Raw genomic sequence first — 19753 nt, 5'->3', positions numbered from 1 at the left:
GAGTGGTTTGCTCCATCTGTTGGTGTTGAAGCGGTCATGACTTGCTGCAGGCCTTGTATGTATCTCCTTGGCCCACACCTCCTTGTCCCATCCCGTCTACTGATGGTTTGCCTGTTTTTCTTTCAAAAGGTGCTTGGACGGGAAGTTTATACCTCCAACAACCAGCTGGGTGGGATCCAGATAATGCACAACAACGGAGTGACGCACAGCACCGTGTGTGATGATTTTGAAGGAGTCTACACTATTCTGCAGTGGCTTTCCTACATGCCAAAGGTAATTCCTGGCCCTGCAGCAGTGCAGGGTGCCACTACCTATCCGCTTTGCTCAGAGTTTTGTGGCCTGGGGGATTCTCTGTATCTGTGGGTATTTTGCTGTGTTTGCATGGTGCCTAGCAAATGGTTTAGGCTCCTGATCGAGGCTGTTGAGCATTATGGTGTATGGAAGTAAACAAAGTAGGCTTTGTCTTAACGTGCTCCAGGAGCTGTGAAGTGGGTCAGCCTGCCACTGCCTTGGGTACTTCCACTCCTCTGGTGTGCTGCCCTCAGCACCGAGCAGCAGGATTTTATGTAAGCAGTGGATTATCTCTTATGGAAAAGACTCCAAAAGTTCCCTTCTGAGACAGTAATTTATAGGAGTTGATATATATGTGTAAGCTGCTCTGCAGCCAGGAAGGTAGCAACAAGAACATGCAGGTCACCTTCCTTCAGGAAAGAGTGCATAGAATGAGTTGGGTGGCCTGGTCACCTTTCAAAGATTAAATTGCAGCGCCTCGCTAGTGCTGGCTATGCCTGAAGTTCAAGAGCAAATGAAGTACAGGGTATGCCAGGTGGTGCCAAAGGAGGGTTTGAGAGGGTGCATGGAGTACACTGGGAGTTTCTTCAGGCTCTTGCCAAAAGGCTCTGGGATCCCATCAGTCAAAGGGTTGTGCAGTGTGGGGGAAAGAGGACTCTGACCAGGTCCTTTAGACCCGGTGTTTGGTGCAAAGCCACACAGGAGAATTCCTTCAATATTTTTCTTTTTCACTTAGAGTGTATACAGCCCTGTTCCTATCCTCAAAGTCAAGGATCCTATAGACAGAACCATTGAGTTTGTTCCTACCAAGACTCCCTATGATCCTCGCTGGATGCTGGCTGGACGCCCAAACCCAAGTACGTAGCTCTTTCGTGACCAGTAGATGTAGTAATGTGTCTTGTTTCAAGACTGTCAAGTTTTTGTGTCTGCAATCCAAATGTATTTCAGAGCTTACAAAGTAATTAGTTCTAAACAATTGGAATATAATATGTAAAAATAGCATATAAATTCTGAGTGCTTGAGGATGCCCACAATTATTACTTTTACAGATTTTCTTTTTTTTTTCTGGTTTGGAGGCAAGTCCATATACAAAAGGTCTGTACGCTGAGGGAACCGCAGTATGTCTGCAGTTCTTGGAAAATAATTGTGTTGGAATTGCTGCAAACCATTGCACCCGCATGCATGCTTCTGGGGTTGCGCAGCCTGTGTACATACAAGCTGCAAACTGGGTAACCATTATACTTGCTGTTATTAATGAGTTTGGGGGGTTAAATTGAGATTTGTGATAAACTTAAGTTTTCTGGTTTTGGATAATATTTTTTCATCATCTCTCAAGTAATTCATCCAGCTGTCTGAGTGCAGCTAATGCTGGCTTCCAAATCGAGTGACTTCAGATTTTAATTTAGTGGAAGCGTTAAGGAAAGCAGATGATTCCTTGTGATAAGTTAAAGCAGATATCTCCTAGGTGAAAAGTTAAAGCCATTTATTAGAGGAGATATTGCCGTGATATTCTTCAAACTGACGCCCGACACGAGGCCAGAATCTAAACGATCAGCTTTGGGCTCACGATAAAGAGATAATTTTGAAATGGATGGTCACATTTTACAGTGGGGCCACAGAGGCAAGGAATGTAGAACACAGTAATTACAAGTTTGGTCTTGATAAAACACTCTCCATCCTGTTTAAGTCAGCAGAGGTTAGCTTGCTTGGATCTCCACTTTTAATTGGTTTTGGACTTGGGTTTGCAGAAACAGAGGTGCTTGTTCCGATTAAAGCATTCCTCAGAAACTGTGTGCCAAGAGCTAAAGCTGGGAGGGACTTGGGGTTTTTTTTGGATTGGTGTGGGGTTTTTTCAGAGCTTCATGAAACCCCAGTGGAAAACAGGTGCTCCCAGAGATTTCTGTAATTGTCTGGGTGGGTTAGGGTATCTTGATGCCTTGACTTTGGGATATACAGCTTCTGCAGGCTGGAGGGCTGCAGAAAGAGAGCACTCTGCAAACATTCCATGTCACTCCCCGTTCCAGCATCCACAGGCAGCCCAAATGCAAACTCCTTATTGTGGCCTTACCTGCTTGCTGGAGTAGGGTCCAAGCTAAAATACTGGAAAACCTTCCTGCCATGGTCTGACGTCTGGAGAGTGGCAGCGGTGCCGTGCCACTGCACAGGTCGCCGAAGTGAGGCTTAACTCATTCATAGCATCTTCCATGACCACTTAAGAAACACCCATAGAAAGTAGAGAAATATACTGTAAACTGCCACCCCGCTTCCCGTGGAGGTTACTGTCACCCTGAGAATTGTATTTGAAGGAATGTATGTGGATTGTTAGTGAACAGATGTTGTTGGTCTGGAGGTGGAGAGGTTTTGTCAGTATTTTTTTTCTGTCAGATTTGCCAGAATCACACTGGTGTCTGTGATTCAGGAGGAACCCCAAGTCTGATACTGCACTGGCTCATAAAGGGCAAATAATATTAGTTCATGGTTAGCACGATCAGGGTGATCGAGCCCTCACACTTCAGGGTAGAAGCTGATGTCTGCAAGGGTTAGGAAAAGTTTACTTCTAGAACAGCAGTCATCTCGGTAGTGTTCTCTTCTGGAACAGTTGGATTTCTCTCAAGCATGAGGAAGTTGCTGCATTCTTTGGGCAAGAGGATAGGCCTGGTGGCATGTACTCTGATCCAGGATGGTGACATGCATTAGTTCTGGGAGAGGTGCATCATCTGTGTCTTCTCTGGAGCAAGTAGGCTTTTGGTATCGGAGTACTTCATTCCAGTTTCTCTAAAAGAATGTGTGAAACATGCTAAGATGTGTGGTCTAGTTTTAAAATATCACAGGAATTTTTATATTTAGTTCCTGAATCTCTTCAACATTCTTTCGTTAAAGGAGATATTAGGCAGAATCAAGAGAAAAATGTGAGATAAGTTTTAAAATAAAATAGGCATTTTGAAAAACATCTTTAATGACTTTACTGCCTTTTGACAAATGTTTGTAGTGTCTTGAAAAAAAGTTATTTATTTAAAAGCGCACAGAGTTCCTCTGCTACCCGAACCCCATCGTTTAACAATAAATGATGCTTTTGCTGATAAATTACTGTCTTTATGCAGACTAGCAAATGAAATAAGACATGATGGTTGAAGACAACAAATGCTTAGCTGACTAATGCTCTCCTGTATTATAATCTATTCAAAAATAAATAAATAAAAAGGCAGTGCTACCTTCTCCAGTTGGTATTTTTAAGCAAGTTTCCGTTGCTCCTTTGATACTCTCTCTTCTTTTTTCCCTCCCTTCTCTGATATTTCCATTTTTTTCCCCCTTCCCCTTAGGTCAGAAAGGACAGTGGCTAAGTGGTTTCTTTGACAATGGCTCGTTCCTGGAGATCATGCAGCCCTGGGCGCAGACAGTTGTGGTTGGTAGAGCAAGGTAAATTCTAAGAGGTGTTTCAGACATTTGTAGAAATGAAATTTTTGTTATGCTTTGCATTTTTCTAGAACATCCTTTGGAAGTTGATGGCTATAAGTAAAAATAAGTCATTACTTGAATAGGCTACTTCTTTGCCACATGAATGAAGCATGGTGTGATTGTTTCTCCTGTTTTGCTTGGAGGTGACAGCTTTAACATGCACAAAAGCCCAAAAGAGAGAGATTGTTTAAAATTATGGCAGACAGTATATGCTTCTGTAGGTACGTGGTTGCATAGTGAGGCGTTCTTTCAGCTCTGCCTTAGTTGAAAGGTACATTACACAGCTTATTGTTTTGCATTTTATTTAACTTGCAAGAAAAGTTCAGCTAAAACTAGAGCAAATCGCAAGAAACTCTGCACAGAGGAGAGCTTAACATTGAGGTTTGGGTGGAATAACTTGGAGCATTTTCCAAACGAGCACCTGAACTTAGTTATTTTTCATGATGCAGAGATGCGCAGCTCCAGACACCTGTGGCACTCGCCTCCTCCCAAAGGGAGTCACTTCCCTTACTTTGCTGCAAAGTCGCACCTGTGCAGGATTCTAAAATGTTCCCCATTGCCTCGGGATTGAGATCCCTGCCTTGAAAATATTCGCAGCCTGGGTCATTCTCAGCGTTGCAGGTCTCCGCGCTGGCAGGAAGCAGAAGCCTGCACGTAGGGTCCTGTATTTTGACAGAAGGCAAATCAGAGCTGGGCTCAAAACCTGCTCAATCACCTTTTTTTCTAGTTTCTTCTTTATTTTTTTGCCCCCACCCCCAATGACGCTGTGAGTTTCCTGATCTGATTGTCTGCTTCCTCTCGGAATAAAGCCATTTTGAAAGAGTACATTTATCTCCCTTGAGTTTCACTACAAGTGCTTGAGCTGTCCAAATGCAGCATGCTTATCCTTTGTCACTCCTCATTCCTCAGAATACCGCCAGCTCTCCTCTCAAGACAGAGCTTCATACTGTTGCCTCCAGCAGACTCCCAGCTCCTAATTGATGTCAGTGGTTTTGGTTAATTGTTAGCCTTCTTTTGTTTGGGGTTTTTTTTTTTTTAAATCTTTTATTTTTTTCCCCCTTTCTTTTGTTAGCAAATGAGAGGGGAGGAAAAAAACCTGAAGTACCTGAGTGGGATCCTGGAGGCTTCAGGTGTTACACTTAATGAGATATGGTCGTGCCTGTGCATGGCGGGTGTTGAGACTGCCCTAGTTCCTAGCAGAAGTCTGCAGCAAAGAAAAATCTTTATTTACAGATCTTTCACTTCCCAGTGCCGACAACCCAGAGCCAAATTACCTGATAATACTTACAATCTTCTAGAAATCCTGTGGCCACCCCTGGGGTCTGACTCCATCAGCCTCTAGCCTCATCAGCTTGGTGACTCAAGAACTGACCATAGTACCAGGATATCCCTGGTGATGCTGTGTTTGATTACCAGAGCGTTCAGTGGGAGACAGAGAGGGACACAACTGTTCTGAAACACACCTGGGATAGCCACCTAGTTTCCCAGCCGGTATAGCTGTGAATCAGTGCTGCTCCTTTTCTCCGCTATGTTGATAGCACCCGTGGCCCAAGAATATTTGGTGCCACGAGCTCCCATTTCTCTTTTAGACTTTCAAAAGGCACAGTTCAGGGCCCTCCTAATGAGGGTCAGAGAGCCAGAGGTCACGCTATGAAATAGCAGAGCTTATGGCATTCACTAGAGCTCATGTGCAGCACCCCAGAGGATGTGTGCATTCTGGACATCTCTAAAACAGCCATCAGGAGCTCTGTTAATATGTTAATGAAATGCATAACAACTGAAGGAGGCATCCAGATAAGAGAATGTGCTCAGCAAAATGTCCCTCTGTTGCTCTTCTCATAAGAATTCTGAGGGTCTTTAGTTGGTTTAGAGCTGCCTTTGGACTCTCCTAGTGCAGAATGTGATACAATGAAACGTACCCGTTTCCTCAGGTACCAGGGCAGGAGGAGGAGTGTGTGCACGAGGCAGAGCAGCGTGGCAGTGTCAGCGTATGGGCTGTGCAAGCCCAGCTAGAGGCAAACTGCGGCTGAGCCAGAGCAGCGTCTGTGTGCAGGTGCAGCTCAGCTCTGCCTGTCTCTGTCCCAGGGGTCTGAGTGCTATTACCCCTGAAGATCCTTCCCCTTCAGAATATTGTCTCATCTTTATACATTGTTGAGAGGAGCCAAAAATATCTGCTGACTCCACTCTTAATTGAAGCACGTAACCTTGGGATGTCCTGTGACCTTTTGATACACTTTGGTATTTTTATCTGCCATCCGTGACACTCTAAAGTTTTATCTCACAATGTCCTATAATTATTTAAAGGCTTTTAGGTTAACCAATATACCGAGGGGCATGGATGGGTAGAGAAATCAATGATTTGGCAAAGCTAGAAAGCCTCTGTCCAGGCCCATGCTCAGCTTCACTTTTGCAGTTCCTTTCTTCTGACAAATTCCAAGTTGCTTTGGACTCTCACATAACAGGTATATATAATACAAATGAAACTGACTTCTTTCAAAAGCAGTGGTATTTTGAAAAAACAAATATGAATGTATTCTTCTGGGATTGTTACTGTAAGTGCTGCCAAAACTCATCTTTTGTATGTATGTTTGGAATACGTGTGCTGTTGGCTGTAAATTGTCTTTTATTATTCTATGGCAACTTGTCCAGGGACACACTATAAAACAAGATGTAGCATCTTCATGTGCTAGCCTGATAAAATTTATATGAAGTATTATGGAAAACAGAAGTTGTTTTGAGCTGTTTTCAAGTTCAATAAATAACTGTAATACTTGGATAAAGATGTTCTTTATTAGGTCACATGGGCCCTAATATAGAAGTTATAAGTTACCGATTTAAGACGGCTTCTGCAATTACGGGTTTCTAGGCAGACTCTTAATCATAGTGAATGGGAATATTTTCAACCCCCTAGTGCACATCGGCCTTGTCGCTTTTTCTGCCTGCAGCACATGCCATCCAGCTTGAGGTGGTTGAGGAGAGCGCGTAGGCTCTGCTGGGACTCCTGTCCTGGGAGTAAGCAGTTGTCATCGCGAGCAAGATGCCTTTTGTGTAAAGGAGTGGTTAGATGCTGTGGAAAGCGGAGCTGAGCATCCTCCCTGGTGCCTACACTCCCTGCCCATCTCTCTGTCCCTGCACCCTTCCCACCCGTGCAGTCATCCTGCAGCAGAAGCTCTGGGGATGAGGTAGATGGGCAAACCTTTTACCTGTCATTCACTGTAACCTCTTGGGAGAGGGAGGGTTTTGTAAGCAGTGGAGGTTTAGGCTGGCTGAGACATCAGCATTGCTTAGAGAGGCAGCCTGTAGATGCATTTCATCAGCTGACAGTGTTCGTGACAACAGGGCTGGGGAGCCTTGAGTCTTCACGTTTATTTTTTGTAGTCAAGGTCGTCAAAATCTGTGTGGTGGTGGCAGGTGACTGCTGCTGGACATGTAGCTATATCGTTCAAAATTTGGGCTTTGGTTTATTCTAAATAATTTTTAGTGAGGTGTGTGCTAGTTTTTAGAACTAGTTTTTGCTTTGAGAGCTGTGACTTCTGCTCTGAAATTCTCCAGCCACATACCTAAATCCTTCAAAAAGGCCAGAATGCTGCTTCCACCATTTGCTTGCTTTATTTGTCTCTCTTGAGTATTTTGATGCAAATTGGAAAAAAATTCTAGTTCTGTAACAGCAGAAATATGAATTTTGATTTGTCTCGCATGTTACCAGGCTGGGAGGAATACCTGTAGGAGTAGTTGCCGTAGAAACGAGAACGGTGGAGCTCAGCATCCCTGCTGATCCTGCAAACCTGGACTCTGAGGCCAAGGTAGGTTGAACATGTGCTCAGGTGCTTGTTTGTCCTCTGCAAATGTCTTTTGTGGAAAGAACACTTCTTTTGATGGGATTTCACACACCCCCCGCCCCACCCCCCCTGCCCCCAAATGTGGGACAAAAAGTATAGCCATTCCTTGGTGAGGTGCTGCATGGCAGCTGCTGGGAGGAGTGAACAGACAGTTGTGTTGGCCATTCGTGCAGGAGACATGTTCCCCAGCAGTTCTGCTTCTCTTACGACTTAGGTGAGGTGCCAGGGACTAGGGCCCAGGAGATCTGGCAGGCAAAAATTGTTCCCCTTTTGCTGTGACCATAGTGTTTCACGGTCTTTCTGCTCTGACATTTTGCTTTTCTTCTGCCTGATCTTACAGCTCCGGCCCTACATCTCTTTGGGGTTTTCTCCTTTCCTTATCGTTTTCTCTCCCTTCTCCTTCATGTGCTTTCCACAGTCACAATGCCATCTCTGTTTTTCTAAGCTAGTGGGAATGCTCCTCTTGACTTTGGTGACAAAAGAATTGTCCTGATTTTTCTGTAGGCAAGCAGATACTAAGCATTTCACACGCTGCATTCCTCATTGTTAATTCCATATCACAGCTCTTGTTGCATGTATTTCTGTGTTCTTATGCCAACTCTTACATTAATGTGTTTCAAGGCTTAACAGGTTTTTTTTGTTCACAACAGATAATCCAGCAGGCTGGTCAGGTGTGGTTCCCTGACTCTGCCTTTAAGACTGCGCAGGCTATCAATGACTTCAACAGAGAAGGGCTGCCGCTGATGGTCTTCGCTAACTGGAGAGGCTTCTCTGGAGGAATGAAAGGTAGCCATCAGTTCAGATCCCCTCTTGGCATTGTCCTGTAGAGTGGTTTGTCTTTTACTGCTCAGTGCGCTGCTGCTGCTCCCTGCTGTGTCATACCCAATGGCACCGGCTCTGCTGGTTTAGCATCCTGAAGCAGTTCTCTGGGGACAGACCAGCAGTGGGAATGTGTGGCAAGGGACAGAAGTAGGTCGTGTCTTTGGGTAGCAGCTAGCTATTACATTGGCTTGGCTGTGGTGACAGCTTGTACCCAGAAACTTGCAGAATGGATCTGCTTCACCAGAGTTTGATGCAGTGTGCATCCAGCCTGTCTCTTTCATGGCAAGTATGTGACCTCCCTTAGAAATGCTAATAAGGGATACTTCCCTAGGCCTACTAGAGCGTTTGGACATGTCAGCTCTCTGAAATCATGGCAGTGCTCTGCCCAGCTCTCCTGAAAGTCAGTTGTGATCATTGCACAACCAGCTAGAGGAAGGGGATGCTGTGCTGCAGTAGCTGTGGTGGCAAAGAGGAATGACTCTGCTCCCCTTGTGTGTCTTGTCTTTAACAGGCACATTGCAGGAATAACACAGAATATGCAAGTTGCAAATTTGATACCATTCTTTTCCAAATATGCAATGCAACTGTATTTTTGTATGTACCTCGCATACAGTTAGAGGAACTGGCCAGATTGTAGATTCATGGAATCATAGAACTGTTTAGGTTGGAAAAGACCTTGAAGATCACCAAGTCCAACCAATTCTGATCTGCATTGAGAACAGGTAATTGGATGTTAACAGTGGTCTAGTTGCTAACAAAATTTGCAGCTGCCTGCCTGGGCTAGTTAAGCAGTAATCTCAGGAAACCCCTTCAGCTCAGGAAGTTTTATATCCTGTGTCCCAGCTTAAAAGTGGGGCTGGACAAGCCAACAATATTACCTATCAAAAATGTATAGGCATATTCTGTCAACATTGTCTCATCAATGATTTTTCCTACTGTAACATTGTCCTGTCAAGGGCTGTCTCCCAGTTGGCTCTTTTGGTGGTAGTGATGTTCAGAGGGAGTGAACAGTTAGAAAACTGCTCAGTTAATGTACCAGCAGTTACGTTTTTGCACCACATATTGCTGTTTTAAATTTTGTGAAGTGCCAAGAATGTGAGATTGGTACTATAAAATTTAAATAAGTAAAAGATTATGGCCTCTTACCTGCATGTGGCAGTTAATGAGCAAAGAAGAAAAGTTAGATGCACTAACATGGTGCAAGGTCCTGCTCTGGAAAGACTCGCAGGGTGACACCAGCTGTCTTGCTCTGCTGTCTTGTTAGGGCAGAAAGCAATGACATTGAGTTTGCAGATGCAAAGACGGAAGGTCTTTTTGCAAAAGATGGCAAAATTCATTCCTCTGCAGAATAGCTGTTACCTTTCAGGATGGCTTCTGTTCCGTGTGCCGCTACTGCACTGCCTTCGTGACTTGCTTTCCCTACCGCACAACTTACGGGGAAGTTGTTGATGTAACTTTACTGAGCATTCATTAAATATTACTTTGTCTTATGTTGTGAGATCCGACAGCTTTGCCAGTGTCCTTTGCTGGGTGCTTCAGAAACTGAGTTTAGCTTTGAAGTTGCAGCCAGAAGCCCGAGAAAGGCACTACAACGATACTAATATTTGTGTTGTGTATCCCCACTTTGCCCTACTGGCCGCTGGAGGAGGAGAGAGCTGCCGCAGCGGAGGGAAGCACAGAGCCAGTTTGCACCTTGGTCCATGCGTTTTCCTGCACGTTGTTTGCTGTTGGGGGCTGCTTAGCAAGTGTTGGTCTCTCCTGACACACTCTGCCTTCCTTGGGGAGTTGTTTGCAGTTTTGGTTTCAGTGCTGGCTGGGGATTATGCAGGGAGGGAAAATAAACAATTATGCCACCCCTCAGTGCACACAAACATACTGCCAAGAGCCGACTGCACTGTGGGTAAAATGACTCCAAAATTGTGTGTAATGAGTAGGAAAAGATTAGAGACAGCTCTTGCTATGCTGAAAATTGACATTAGTTGGGGGGGGGGGGGGGCGCAGGGAAGAGAGACAGAGACACCCCCCCCCCCAGTCCCCCCCTGCCTCTTTCCTAGTCGGCCTAGGAGGTGTAATTCAAGCCATAAAATAAATAAATAAATAACATAAATAAAGGCGTATCACAACGGTATTGGTGGTTTCCCCAATGAGCTCTATCTGGCCAGAAGGCTATTCAGCATAATGCAAAATTAAATTATAAAAACTGGCTTGAATATTTAGATGGAGGAGCCATTTGGAAGTGGTTTATTTAGGCGAACCGGCAGTGACCCACAACGGGGAGACATCAAGCGTGAAATTTACTGGAAATTAGCACCAGGGTCTTGGACTCGGCATGAATAGTTTGATAGCATGCAAATCCCCGCGACATTAAACTGCAGCGCTGCTTGTGCTACAGGGTCACTCGCAGTTGGTTTTTCATGTTTTACTTATTATTTTTTCCTGGGACAGGTTATAAATAACAATAAAAAAATTTCAGTAGAATGAAAAGGCTGTTTTAAATCTCTGATTACCTGGATGTTGAATGACAGTATTGCTTGTATGTAATGGGTTTATGAGGGACATTATGTGTCTGCAGCCAATCTATGCCTGGTGTTTACCTTCAGGTCCTATCTGATAATCCAGCCAAGCTGATGAGATCCGTTCCAGTTTTGGAGGTTCAGGGCACACGGCCCAACACTATGGAAATGCAAAAAGCTGTCTGCAGCCTTTCTAGCATGCTTGATGCATCTGACTGCCAATATTTACACGTACAGTGTAATGATAACAGCTTCCAGCAGATTTCATGTCTGCGTGTAGTAGATGCTGATGCACACTGCAACTGAGCAGGCAGGCAGAGAATGGGAAAGTGCGCTGCGAACGCTGTCTGCCCTACTGAATAACGAGCAACGCTGCTGCTTTTAAGAGGACTTCTGTGGCATTTCTGTCTTGCAAGTGGCTTATTATGCTGTTTAAATTAACACAGGAATTAAATTTGGCCCAAAAAGACAATATTTAGTTTTTCCGGTCTCAACATAAGCAACTTCTTTGCAAGAACAGTCGTGCAAACAGCCCGCTCTTAAAACGTGTGTGGGGTTCTTTGCAGCACGGATGATGATGGAACAGTTGGATGTTGTTTTAAACATAGGAAGTATGTTAGTTACACTATTAACAGTTTATGAAGTGTGTATCCTACCAAGGCACTAGGGCTGCATGGGCAGCTCAGGCACAGAGCAGTGATCACCGTTGAGATCTGGCATCATTTACCCCCTGCAGCAGCTAAATTTGGTGCAGTATTTTCCATTGTAAAAGCAGAGAATGCAGCAAAACTGCAAATAAGAGGCGTTTGTCACAGTATGGCAAATGTTTCATAGTTCACTCAAATACTATATTAATGTAAATCAGGAGGGTTGTGTGTTCTGGTGATGGCGACACAGGCAGGTGTCTTGGGTTGTCTTTGCAGTATTTTTATGATCTTCAGCTCTTCTTATATTTTACCTCTTAAAAATATCCATTCTCTAAGAGTCCCCACTTTGCTGACATGTGTAAACGCAGGCAAATTGAAGAGTTGAGATAGTGGGAGGAAAAAAACATGCAAAAGCACAGGGACCCTTCTGTAGCCTGTGGGTGCTGTGGTCCCATTTTGCTGTCCCCTTTTGCTTGCCTCTGGAGCTCAGCAGCTCCGTGGCCATGATGGCACCACAGGGACCCTGCGATGGCAGCACTCAGGCTGATTGCCTCTTTTTTATTTGAGCAAAGCTTGGTCTCCGTTACTGGAAGCTGTTACCCTAAGAAAAGGGGAAATACTCTACCGCAGAGGAGTTTACAGCCAGATCGGACCATGGTAAGGTGCATCTGTAGCCCACGAGCGCAGCAGCAGGTCCACTGACCTCAGTGGAAGTTTCGAGCACGCGAGAGAAGCCAGCAGTTGGTGTAAATCCATACATAAAATATTAAACTGAGGCCGCTGGGATGCTCCAGGAAAACAAAGTGCTGTATTGCAGGATCCCAAAAGGAGTAAGTGTATACAGAACCGCATAGCAGTAAAGCTCATGCTGTTGCATAGCTTTGCAAGTCTGATCCTGGAAGTATTGTAGGTACAAAAATACTTCCCTGACCATGCCCATGCCACCTTGGTAAACCTGGAAGAGATTTGGAGTGATGCACAGAAAGCATCAACTTTCAGTTTCTCTGCTTCTCCTCCCTCTGCCTTGTTCAAACAAGTAGCACTTCTTTTTTTCTACACTTAACCTGAGTAAAATATATACCCTTGGCAGGAGTGAAAAATGTATTGCTAATTACGCAATTATTTTATTATGTAGCACTAGTAAAAAATGTCTAGTAAAGAATTAATTCAGTTAAAATAATTTGAATCAAGCAATTATTTTCTTAACACTAGAATTAGCTGAAAGTACTTCAAGTGGTTTATTACTAGCACTACATAATAAAATAATTGTATAATTAGTAATAAATTTGTCACCCCTTTTGAGGTCTTTTTCTTTGCTCAGGACAAAGGGAAAGGTTGGAGTTTTGTTTGGTTCTCAGTTCCCACTGTCTCTGCTGTAATTTATGTTTATTCACAATTAGAGGAAATAAATTGTTCTTCTCTTCATCAGCATTTGACGTTTCTTAAATAACGTGAAGCTCCTTTTCTTGGGTACTTGGACATTGACCTTGCAAGTGAACTGGAGAGATCACATCAGTGCCTATGGTACTAGCGTGCGTGTGTGTGTGTGTGTATATACACACACATGTGCATGTATCTTACATACACCTCTCTTCCTTGCTTTATATATGTTAGTCTGAGTATATATCTGTAAGAGTGTGTGTGTGTGTTTCCCAAAGAGTTAAGCACTTAATTATGTTCCTGTTAATGCTTAACATTAAAGTGAGGGTTAAATGCCAAGGGGACCTTGGCTGGAGCCTCTTTCTTCCCTGGAAGTGATGGCTTTCTCAAGTGATACAGGGATTTTAGATGAATAAAAATGTGTCAGCCTTTCAAGACTATTACTGAAGGGCAGCATGTGTGCATGGTACATGTAGGCAACCCACTTCATTTTTTCTGCTCTGTGCACTGGTGTTTTAATGGGCAGAAAAAACCAGGCAAACTAAGCAAAGAACAAAAATGGTAAAGGGGATTGGATATACTGTCCTGGGAGACATGAGAAATGAATACCTACAGCGTGTCTAAGGGGAACAAAAGCCAAACCAAACACTGAAAAGCCTACTGCTATTTATAGCAAGCCTGAAGGAGTGGAGACATTATGTAGGGTGATGCAAGGAGTAGTAATATTAAATTAATGGGGCTGGGGGAGGAGAAGAAGTTTGGCTGAATACTGAGGAAAATTTTATCTGTTTGAATGTGGAAATGCCCCTAAAGAAGTAGCAGATTTATCATTTGGGATTTCTAAAAGAAAGCTTTAAAAAGCACTGGGAAAGAAACGTAGGATACAGTCCTGTGTGAACAAAGAGAGGGACTAGATGATCCTAATAAGTATTTTTCATTTCTTGTATATTTGATTTGATACTTCTATATATTATTATATGTTACAAAAGATATACATATATTCAAGGGTGCCTGTTCCCATTACAAGCTACATCCATTATAACTACATTGTCTCATATACATTCTTTTGCCTTCCCTTTTTCTCTTTTATTTAAATCACCTTTGGGGCTGGTATTTTCAATGTACTGTCTTTACACAGTAGAGCTGTTCTTATTAATTTTGAGCAAAATGCCTTAAACAGATTTTAATGCAAGAAGAGAAGATTGCTGTTTCACATCCCTCCCCACACACTAATTTTTATAAAGATACGTAAAAGGTCTGCTGCCGTTAGGTGTGCCATGCACATTGCACAAATCGTGATACAGATCCATGGTACTAAATCTGAAATAGGGCAGCTGCATTTGTGTCGAGTACAGAAATACCTGGCCTGACGTCCTGAGCTGCTGTAGTATGGCTTGGCTGGGGGGTAAGGGATGGATTGCCTCTAGGGCAGGCGGTGCAGGGCTGGCTGGTGAACTGAGGACCCTGCTGTCCGTGGTGTGTGAACAGACATGGTTACAGGGGGAGTAACCAGACCATTTCCAGAGTGGAGGTCCAGTGTTGGCAAGCAGGGCTGACGTGGGAACATCTCCTTTCTGAGTCCATCTTGTCCAGGTCCGAGAACAACAGCAGGAGGTGGTTAGAAGTGCTGAATAATTGTAATTTTTCCCCAGTTTGACCACGTGTGGCAGGGCTGAAGCACTGACATGCTGTGACTGCAGGCACTGTGTCCTTTTCTTGCAGATATGTATGACCAGGTGCTCAAGTTCGGTGCCTACATTGTGGATGGCCTGAGAGAGTATCGTCAGCCCGTGCTTATTTACATCCCACCACAAGCAGAGCTGAGAGGTGGATCCTGGGCTGTGATTGACCCTACCATTAATCCTCGTCATATGGAGATGTACGCAGACCGAGAAAGCAGGTATGGCAGCTTTCTCCTCCCTCCGTAACCACCTGCTTTGAGGCATAATTACCTGGCTGAGCGGGAAGCTCTCAGTTAAGAGTGTGACAGTGTTACTGAAAGGGGCTGACCACTTCCCAGTTGTAACCCATGTCTCGGAGGAGTTGCTGTGTAGTGATCACAGCGGGGACAGTTCGGATCGTCTCCTGACTCAGACTTAGATGGGGGTGAGCTCTGTAGCTGGTGTGAGCCAGCCTCTGTGAAGGTTCATTCACAAAGCACAGTGAGATGCTGGTGCTTAGGGTTGGTTGGTTTTTTTTACTGCTCTGATACTTCCACACACTGCTTTGCACTTTGAAGCAAGTGCCTCTGTATATGATTTTGCAAATTAATTAAGTGTAAATAAGTGTGTACTTTAAAATCCCTGAGTGTTTTACTATCTGTCCTGTGGGTGGTTGGGTTAGCTGCACACTTTTAATTAAATTCAACTTGCATAAGTAAAGTTCCAGTTACTTGTGGTTCAGGACGTAAAACTACAGGCAAACTCTTGGAAGCAGGTTTTTAAAAACATCTTAAAGAATCCCTAAAATACAGAGGCACTGAATCATTTGGAGGAAAAAGCTAGCCCTGCCTGGGCTCTCTGTAGCAGATAGAAGGAAGGGGTGTAGGAAGACAGCATTAATATGGTGCTGTCAGGGTCCTCAACTCCTGCCATCTCAGCAGGGCAAAATTCCTGGGCAGCTGCTCCAGGGGGAGAAGAAAAAGTGTATGTGGGGAGGACTTGGGAAAAGATGCCCTTTCCACATGCCCTTTTCTCTGCCCTTCCCAGCTGAATTTTGCACCTGATGGGATGCTTACCCCTCTCTTTTCTAAAGAAGCAACAGAGAGACCTGTGGTCTGTTGGCCTTGAGATTTCTTGTGTCTCGAGCAAACATTGTCTAATCTCTGCCTCCTGGAAGTCAGAAGTTTTTGCTGTTCTTTTTCTACTTAGAAACGTGGAGCCTGTTTGCTTCACTGTCAGACACAGTGTGAGCAGGATTTCTACAAGCTGCTTCCCCCTGCCAGTGTTTTTGGGGTGTGTGCAGGAGCAGCTCCCTCCTGCTGCCACCCTGTTCTGCTCTGGGCTGTGGCAGTGTGAGCTTGCCGCTGGGGAATCTCAACCAGCTGCCCACCTTGCAAGAAATCAGGAAGGACCACGTGTGGTTGTAGAGCTGTGGTTGGACTCTAGAGGTCTTCAGCTCCAGCAGCCAAGAAGAAGATTATTTTGCAAAATGCGTCATCCTATCCCGAAATATTGTTACGCATTTGTAATAATTTACGTCGCTGTTGCTGTTCCATAACCCCTCAGCACTGACCTTCCTCCTTGTCATTACTCTAGCCCTCACAGTTAAAGAATGAAGTGATTTTATTTACCAAGCCCAAGTTTCAAATCACGTGCTCCTCCATCATTGACCTGGGAAGTGGGATCTCTAATGATAGTGGCTGGTTAATTGGGTTGTTTCCTAAAGCTTACCTACCTTCTGAAAGAACTTTCAGGTCACAGCTTAAAAGAGACTGTCAAAGAGCATTGCTTGTGCCAGGCTGTACTGTGTACTGTTGGATGGGTGTGTTTCTGTGAAGCCTGGTGTGTGTTTGTGGCATTGGATAAATAATAGCTAAGATTCTTTCTTTCTTGTTCTCTCTTTCTCTTTGTTTTGTCTCCCTCTCCCCCTTCTCTTCTCTTCTTTTTTTGCATACTTTCTAGATAACATTGAACCATTCCATTTTGTGTTTCCCCTTGTCTGATGACCTGAAAGTGCCTTTCTTTTCTCTTTTCCCATCACTGATCAGAGGAGGAATCCTGGAACCAGAGGGGACGGTAGAAATCAAATTCCGCAGGAAGGATTTGGTGAAGACGATGAGGCGAGTGGACCCCGTATACATCCGCCTGGCAGAGCGGCTCGGTACGTCTGCGCAGGGGCTGGCGGGGCAGTGATCCGTTCAGCTGGTGGCTAATGAATGTGTTTATAGACCTTAAAAAGGGGCACTGAGGCATTTTATCAAATTCATGATAATTTTTATTTACTGTCATCTAACTTGGGGAGAAAACCAGATGGGACAAGCTGCATGTTTGTACATGTGAGAGAGATGATACCCATGTGCATTTAGCATACCTAGCGTGTGTGTAATATAGTGTCTTTTTGAACTGAACTTTTTTTTTTTAATTGAATCGGTCTTACAACAGACACTTCTACAGATGCTTGAGTCTAGTTTCCATCTCAGCAATTGCTCAGAGCTCTAAAAGCTCACGGACCAAACCTTCAGCTGGTGTCATTTGGCGTAACTAAGAATTTGGCCAAAGACATTTTGGGGTGCTGGACTATCACTGTGTGTCTGAGGTAGTTTTGAGTAATGATAACTGTCTGCTCTTCTGTTTCAAGAAAATAAAAAGTATTCTTCACCTCCTCGGTAAAATACGGGGTGATCTGCAGTGTTCAGTGGCTAGCACGTCACTGCGTGTGTTGCATTATTACTGCGCCTTTTGCTCTAAATGATCCCAGTGCCTGGTATACACCCAACAACCCAAAATACAGAGTGTTCAGCAAAATGCACTTAATATCAGATATGTACTCTCTCAGGGGAATAGACTCTTTAAATAGTTCTTTACTAGCTCTTACTATAAGAGTATAATCTTACAGAACCTCTTTTTACCTCCAAAATTGACTACATTTCAGCAGTGGAAGAAGCATGCTATGTGGGTATGGTTTGAATTTATAAAGCCTTTTGGAATCCTTCAGGAGGAAAAGTGTTCTGCAAATGACTGATAAATCGTGGCTATTGCTGCAGTTACATTTTATTATTTGGCTTTTTTTAATTTATGGCAGTGCAACAATTTATATACAAAATAACCATTCTGATATGCCTTGGAAAGAGAATAATAATTGTGAAGTGTGTGGGGAGTGTTAAGAATCAGACTGTTTGCTGATTCTTAACCAGGTTTTTACTGATGTCTTTGACAGCATCAAAGACATTTTTCTTTTTTTTTTAATGATAGTATTTTGGCACTGTCTTTGTTTTCTCTTACTGTGCCAATTGCTTTCTGGGCGAGAAGCAGGTTAGCAGGTGTCTGAGTTTTGCAGGCCAGCACAAGGCATCCGTTTTATCGGAGCTCAGCTCTTGCCCATGGACCTGATACGTTACTGCGTGAGGGAGCGGATGCAGATACCCAGGTGGATGGATGTGTTTTTCTGTTTTGCCTGCGTCTAGTGGAATTAAAAAGCCGATTTTAATGTTTGTAGCTGCAGCAAGGAAATTCTTTTCACAAAACCTCACTTTTGACCTATGTTAGAGTTGACAGTGTCCCTTTAGGAGTAAACAGATAGCGTGACTACACCAAATCGTGGAGAACCCAGCACAGGATCCCAGCAGATGCTCTCCTAAGGTGTTCCACACTTCAGAGGCTGCAGTCGAGTTCCATACACAGTCAGGACTCACAGCTACACCTCCCGTGGGTGTTTGCACCTCCGTGTCCGACGCAGGAGAGCTGCCTCTCCGGTGCAGAGTCTCCAGGGGAAGGAGAAATCAGATGTGTGGTTAGAGAACAGTCAGCTCAGGTCCATGCAGATAAATAGCACTACAGCAGGAGCACTGTTTCTGAGAGTATTTACCTTCGCCCCACCATAAAAAGCACTGGCTCTGCCAGCAAACAAACCAACCTACTGCCTCTGCAAAGAGCTGGTGTCTTCTGCGCGGCGAGTGCCGGGTGAATCCTTTCCCAGGAGCAGAATCCGTGGCTGCGGACAAAGAGGGCTACTGGAGTGTTTAAATCCTGAAGCGATAGAGGAAGGGGGCGAGCAGAGCAGCATTGTTGTTGGTGGCCCCACCGGAGGGTCCCTCACACAGGGCGGATGCCGATGGCTGCAGAGCACCCCTGAATCCACACCGGTGGGATCTGTGCCAGCATCACTGGAAAAAAATGCAGGGAGAAAGAGGGAATACGGTTTTCTGCCAACAGTATCAAAAATCCACCACCAGCTATGTGAGGAGCCTGTTCAGGGCTTTTTTTTCCCCTCTACAGGGTAATTACTCCCAGCAACTCCATACACTTTAATTAAAATGACTGCAACACAAGAGCAAGTCACTTACAACTGTACATACAGAGAGCTCTAAAAGCTTCAGTCACTGATAAGCATCTCACTTAGATGGCTCGTAATTGCTCCCAACATTGGGGCGATCATTGCTGTTGTTTTGCCACTAATTCTGTACCATAGCAGGAAAGGCAAGATTGCAGGACACAGTGAATTGCATAATTTTTTTTTTGCTGGTTTTCTTTCTGGCCAATTTAAAATTTGTCAAAGTCGGTCTTCTTCTGGATCACTGCCCTTTGATATTTCGCGCACTCCATTTGCCACAAACAAGCCGCAGGGCCGCAGTTCATGCTGACTCCAGCAGAAGCAGAGAAAGCTCCATTTATCTTACACTGCCTGCTGAATTCTTACTCATTAGCTGGGGGTTCACTGCCTCTCTTTAACCCCTGAATGGCTGTCATCCCTCCCTGGAGCTGCTGAATAGCGGGGGGGAAAGGGAGATGCTCTCCAACGTGTGCCTGTTGCAGAGGGGTGGGGAAACAGGGTGATGGTGGTCTCGTTCCAGGCGTCTGGAGGCACTGGGGTTGGACTTGCAACTGGGGTGTGTGAGAGCAGAGAAGGCTGGCAGATATTGAATAATTTGACATAAATCTGTTCATTATCAATTCTCCAGCACTATTGCTGAAATGTTTATTAGCCCCATGTTTTATTAAAATGTCACTCAGAGTTGTGCTATTACAAACCAGCAAACAGTGCGGAGCAAAGGGCAGGGAAGGAAGGGATAGCCCTTATCCTGCCCAGGAGCACGTTTCCACACTGAGTAGGTGTGCAAGGAGAACGGTGACTGCCTAGAAATGAA

General features: G+C 44.4%; 1 protein-coding gene across 9 annotated transcripts in view; it reads left to right on the top strand.

Moving 5' to 3' along the window:
• Positions 1-19753, top strand: part of ACACA (acetyl-CoA carboxylase alpha) — a 148063-nt gene that overhangs the window by 113341 nt on the left and 14969 nt on the right. For all 9 annotated transcript variants that reach the window (XM_055795451.1, XM_055795453.1, XM_055795454.1 and 6 more), the window contains 7 exons: positions 130-273; positions 1028-1148; positions 3612-3708; positions 7454-7550; positions 8237-8372; positions 14671-14848; positions 16658-16770. In XM_055795451.1, the coding sequence (XP_055651426.1) occupies positions 130-273; positions 1028-1148; positions 3612-3708; positions 7454-7550; positions 8237-8372; positions 14671-14848; positions 16658-16770 (886 nt within the window). The remainder of the gene's footprint in view (positions 1-129; positions 274-1027; positions 1149-3611; positions 3709-7453; positions 7551-8236; positions 8373-14670; positions 14849-16657; positions 16771-19753) is intronic.

This window comes from Falco peregrinus, chromosome 2, assembly GCF_023634155.1.
Source record: "Falco peregrinus isolate bFalPer1 chromosome 2, bFalPer1.pri, whole genome shotgun sequence".
Taxonomy (NCBI): Eukaryota; Metazoa; Chordata; class Aves; order Falconiformes; family Falconidae; genus Falco; species Falco peregrinus.
This window is presented reverse-complemented; position numbering and strand designations above follow the sequence as displayed.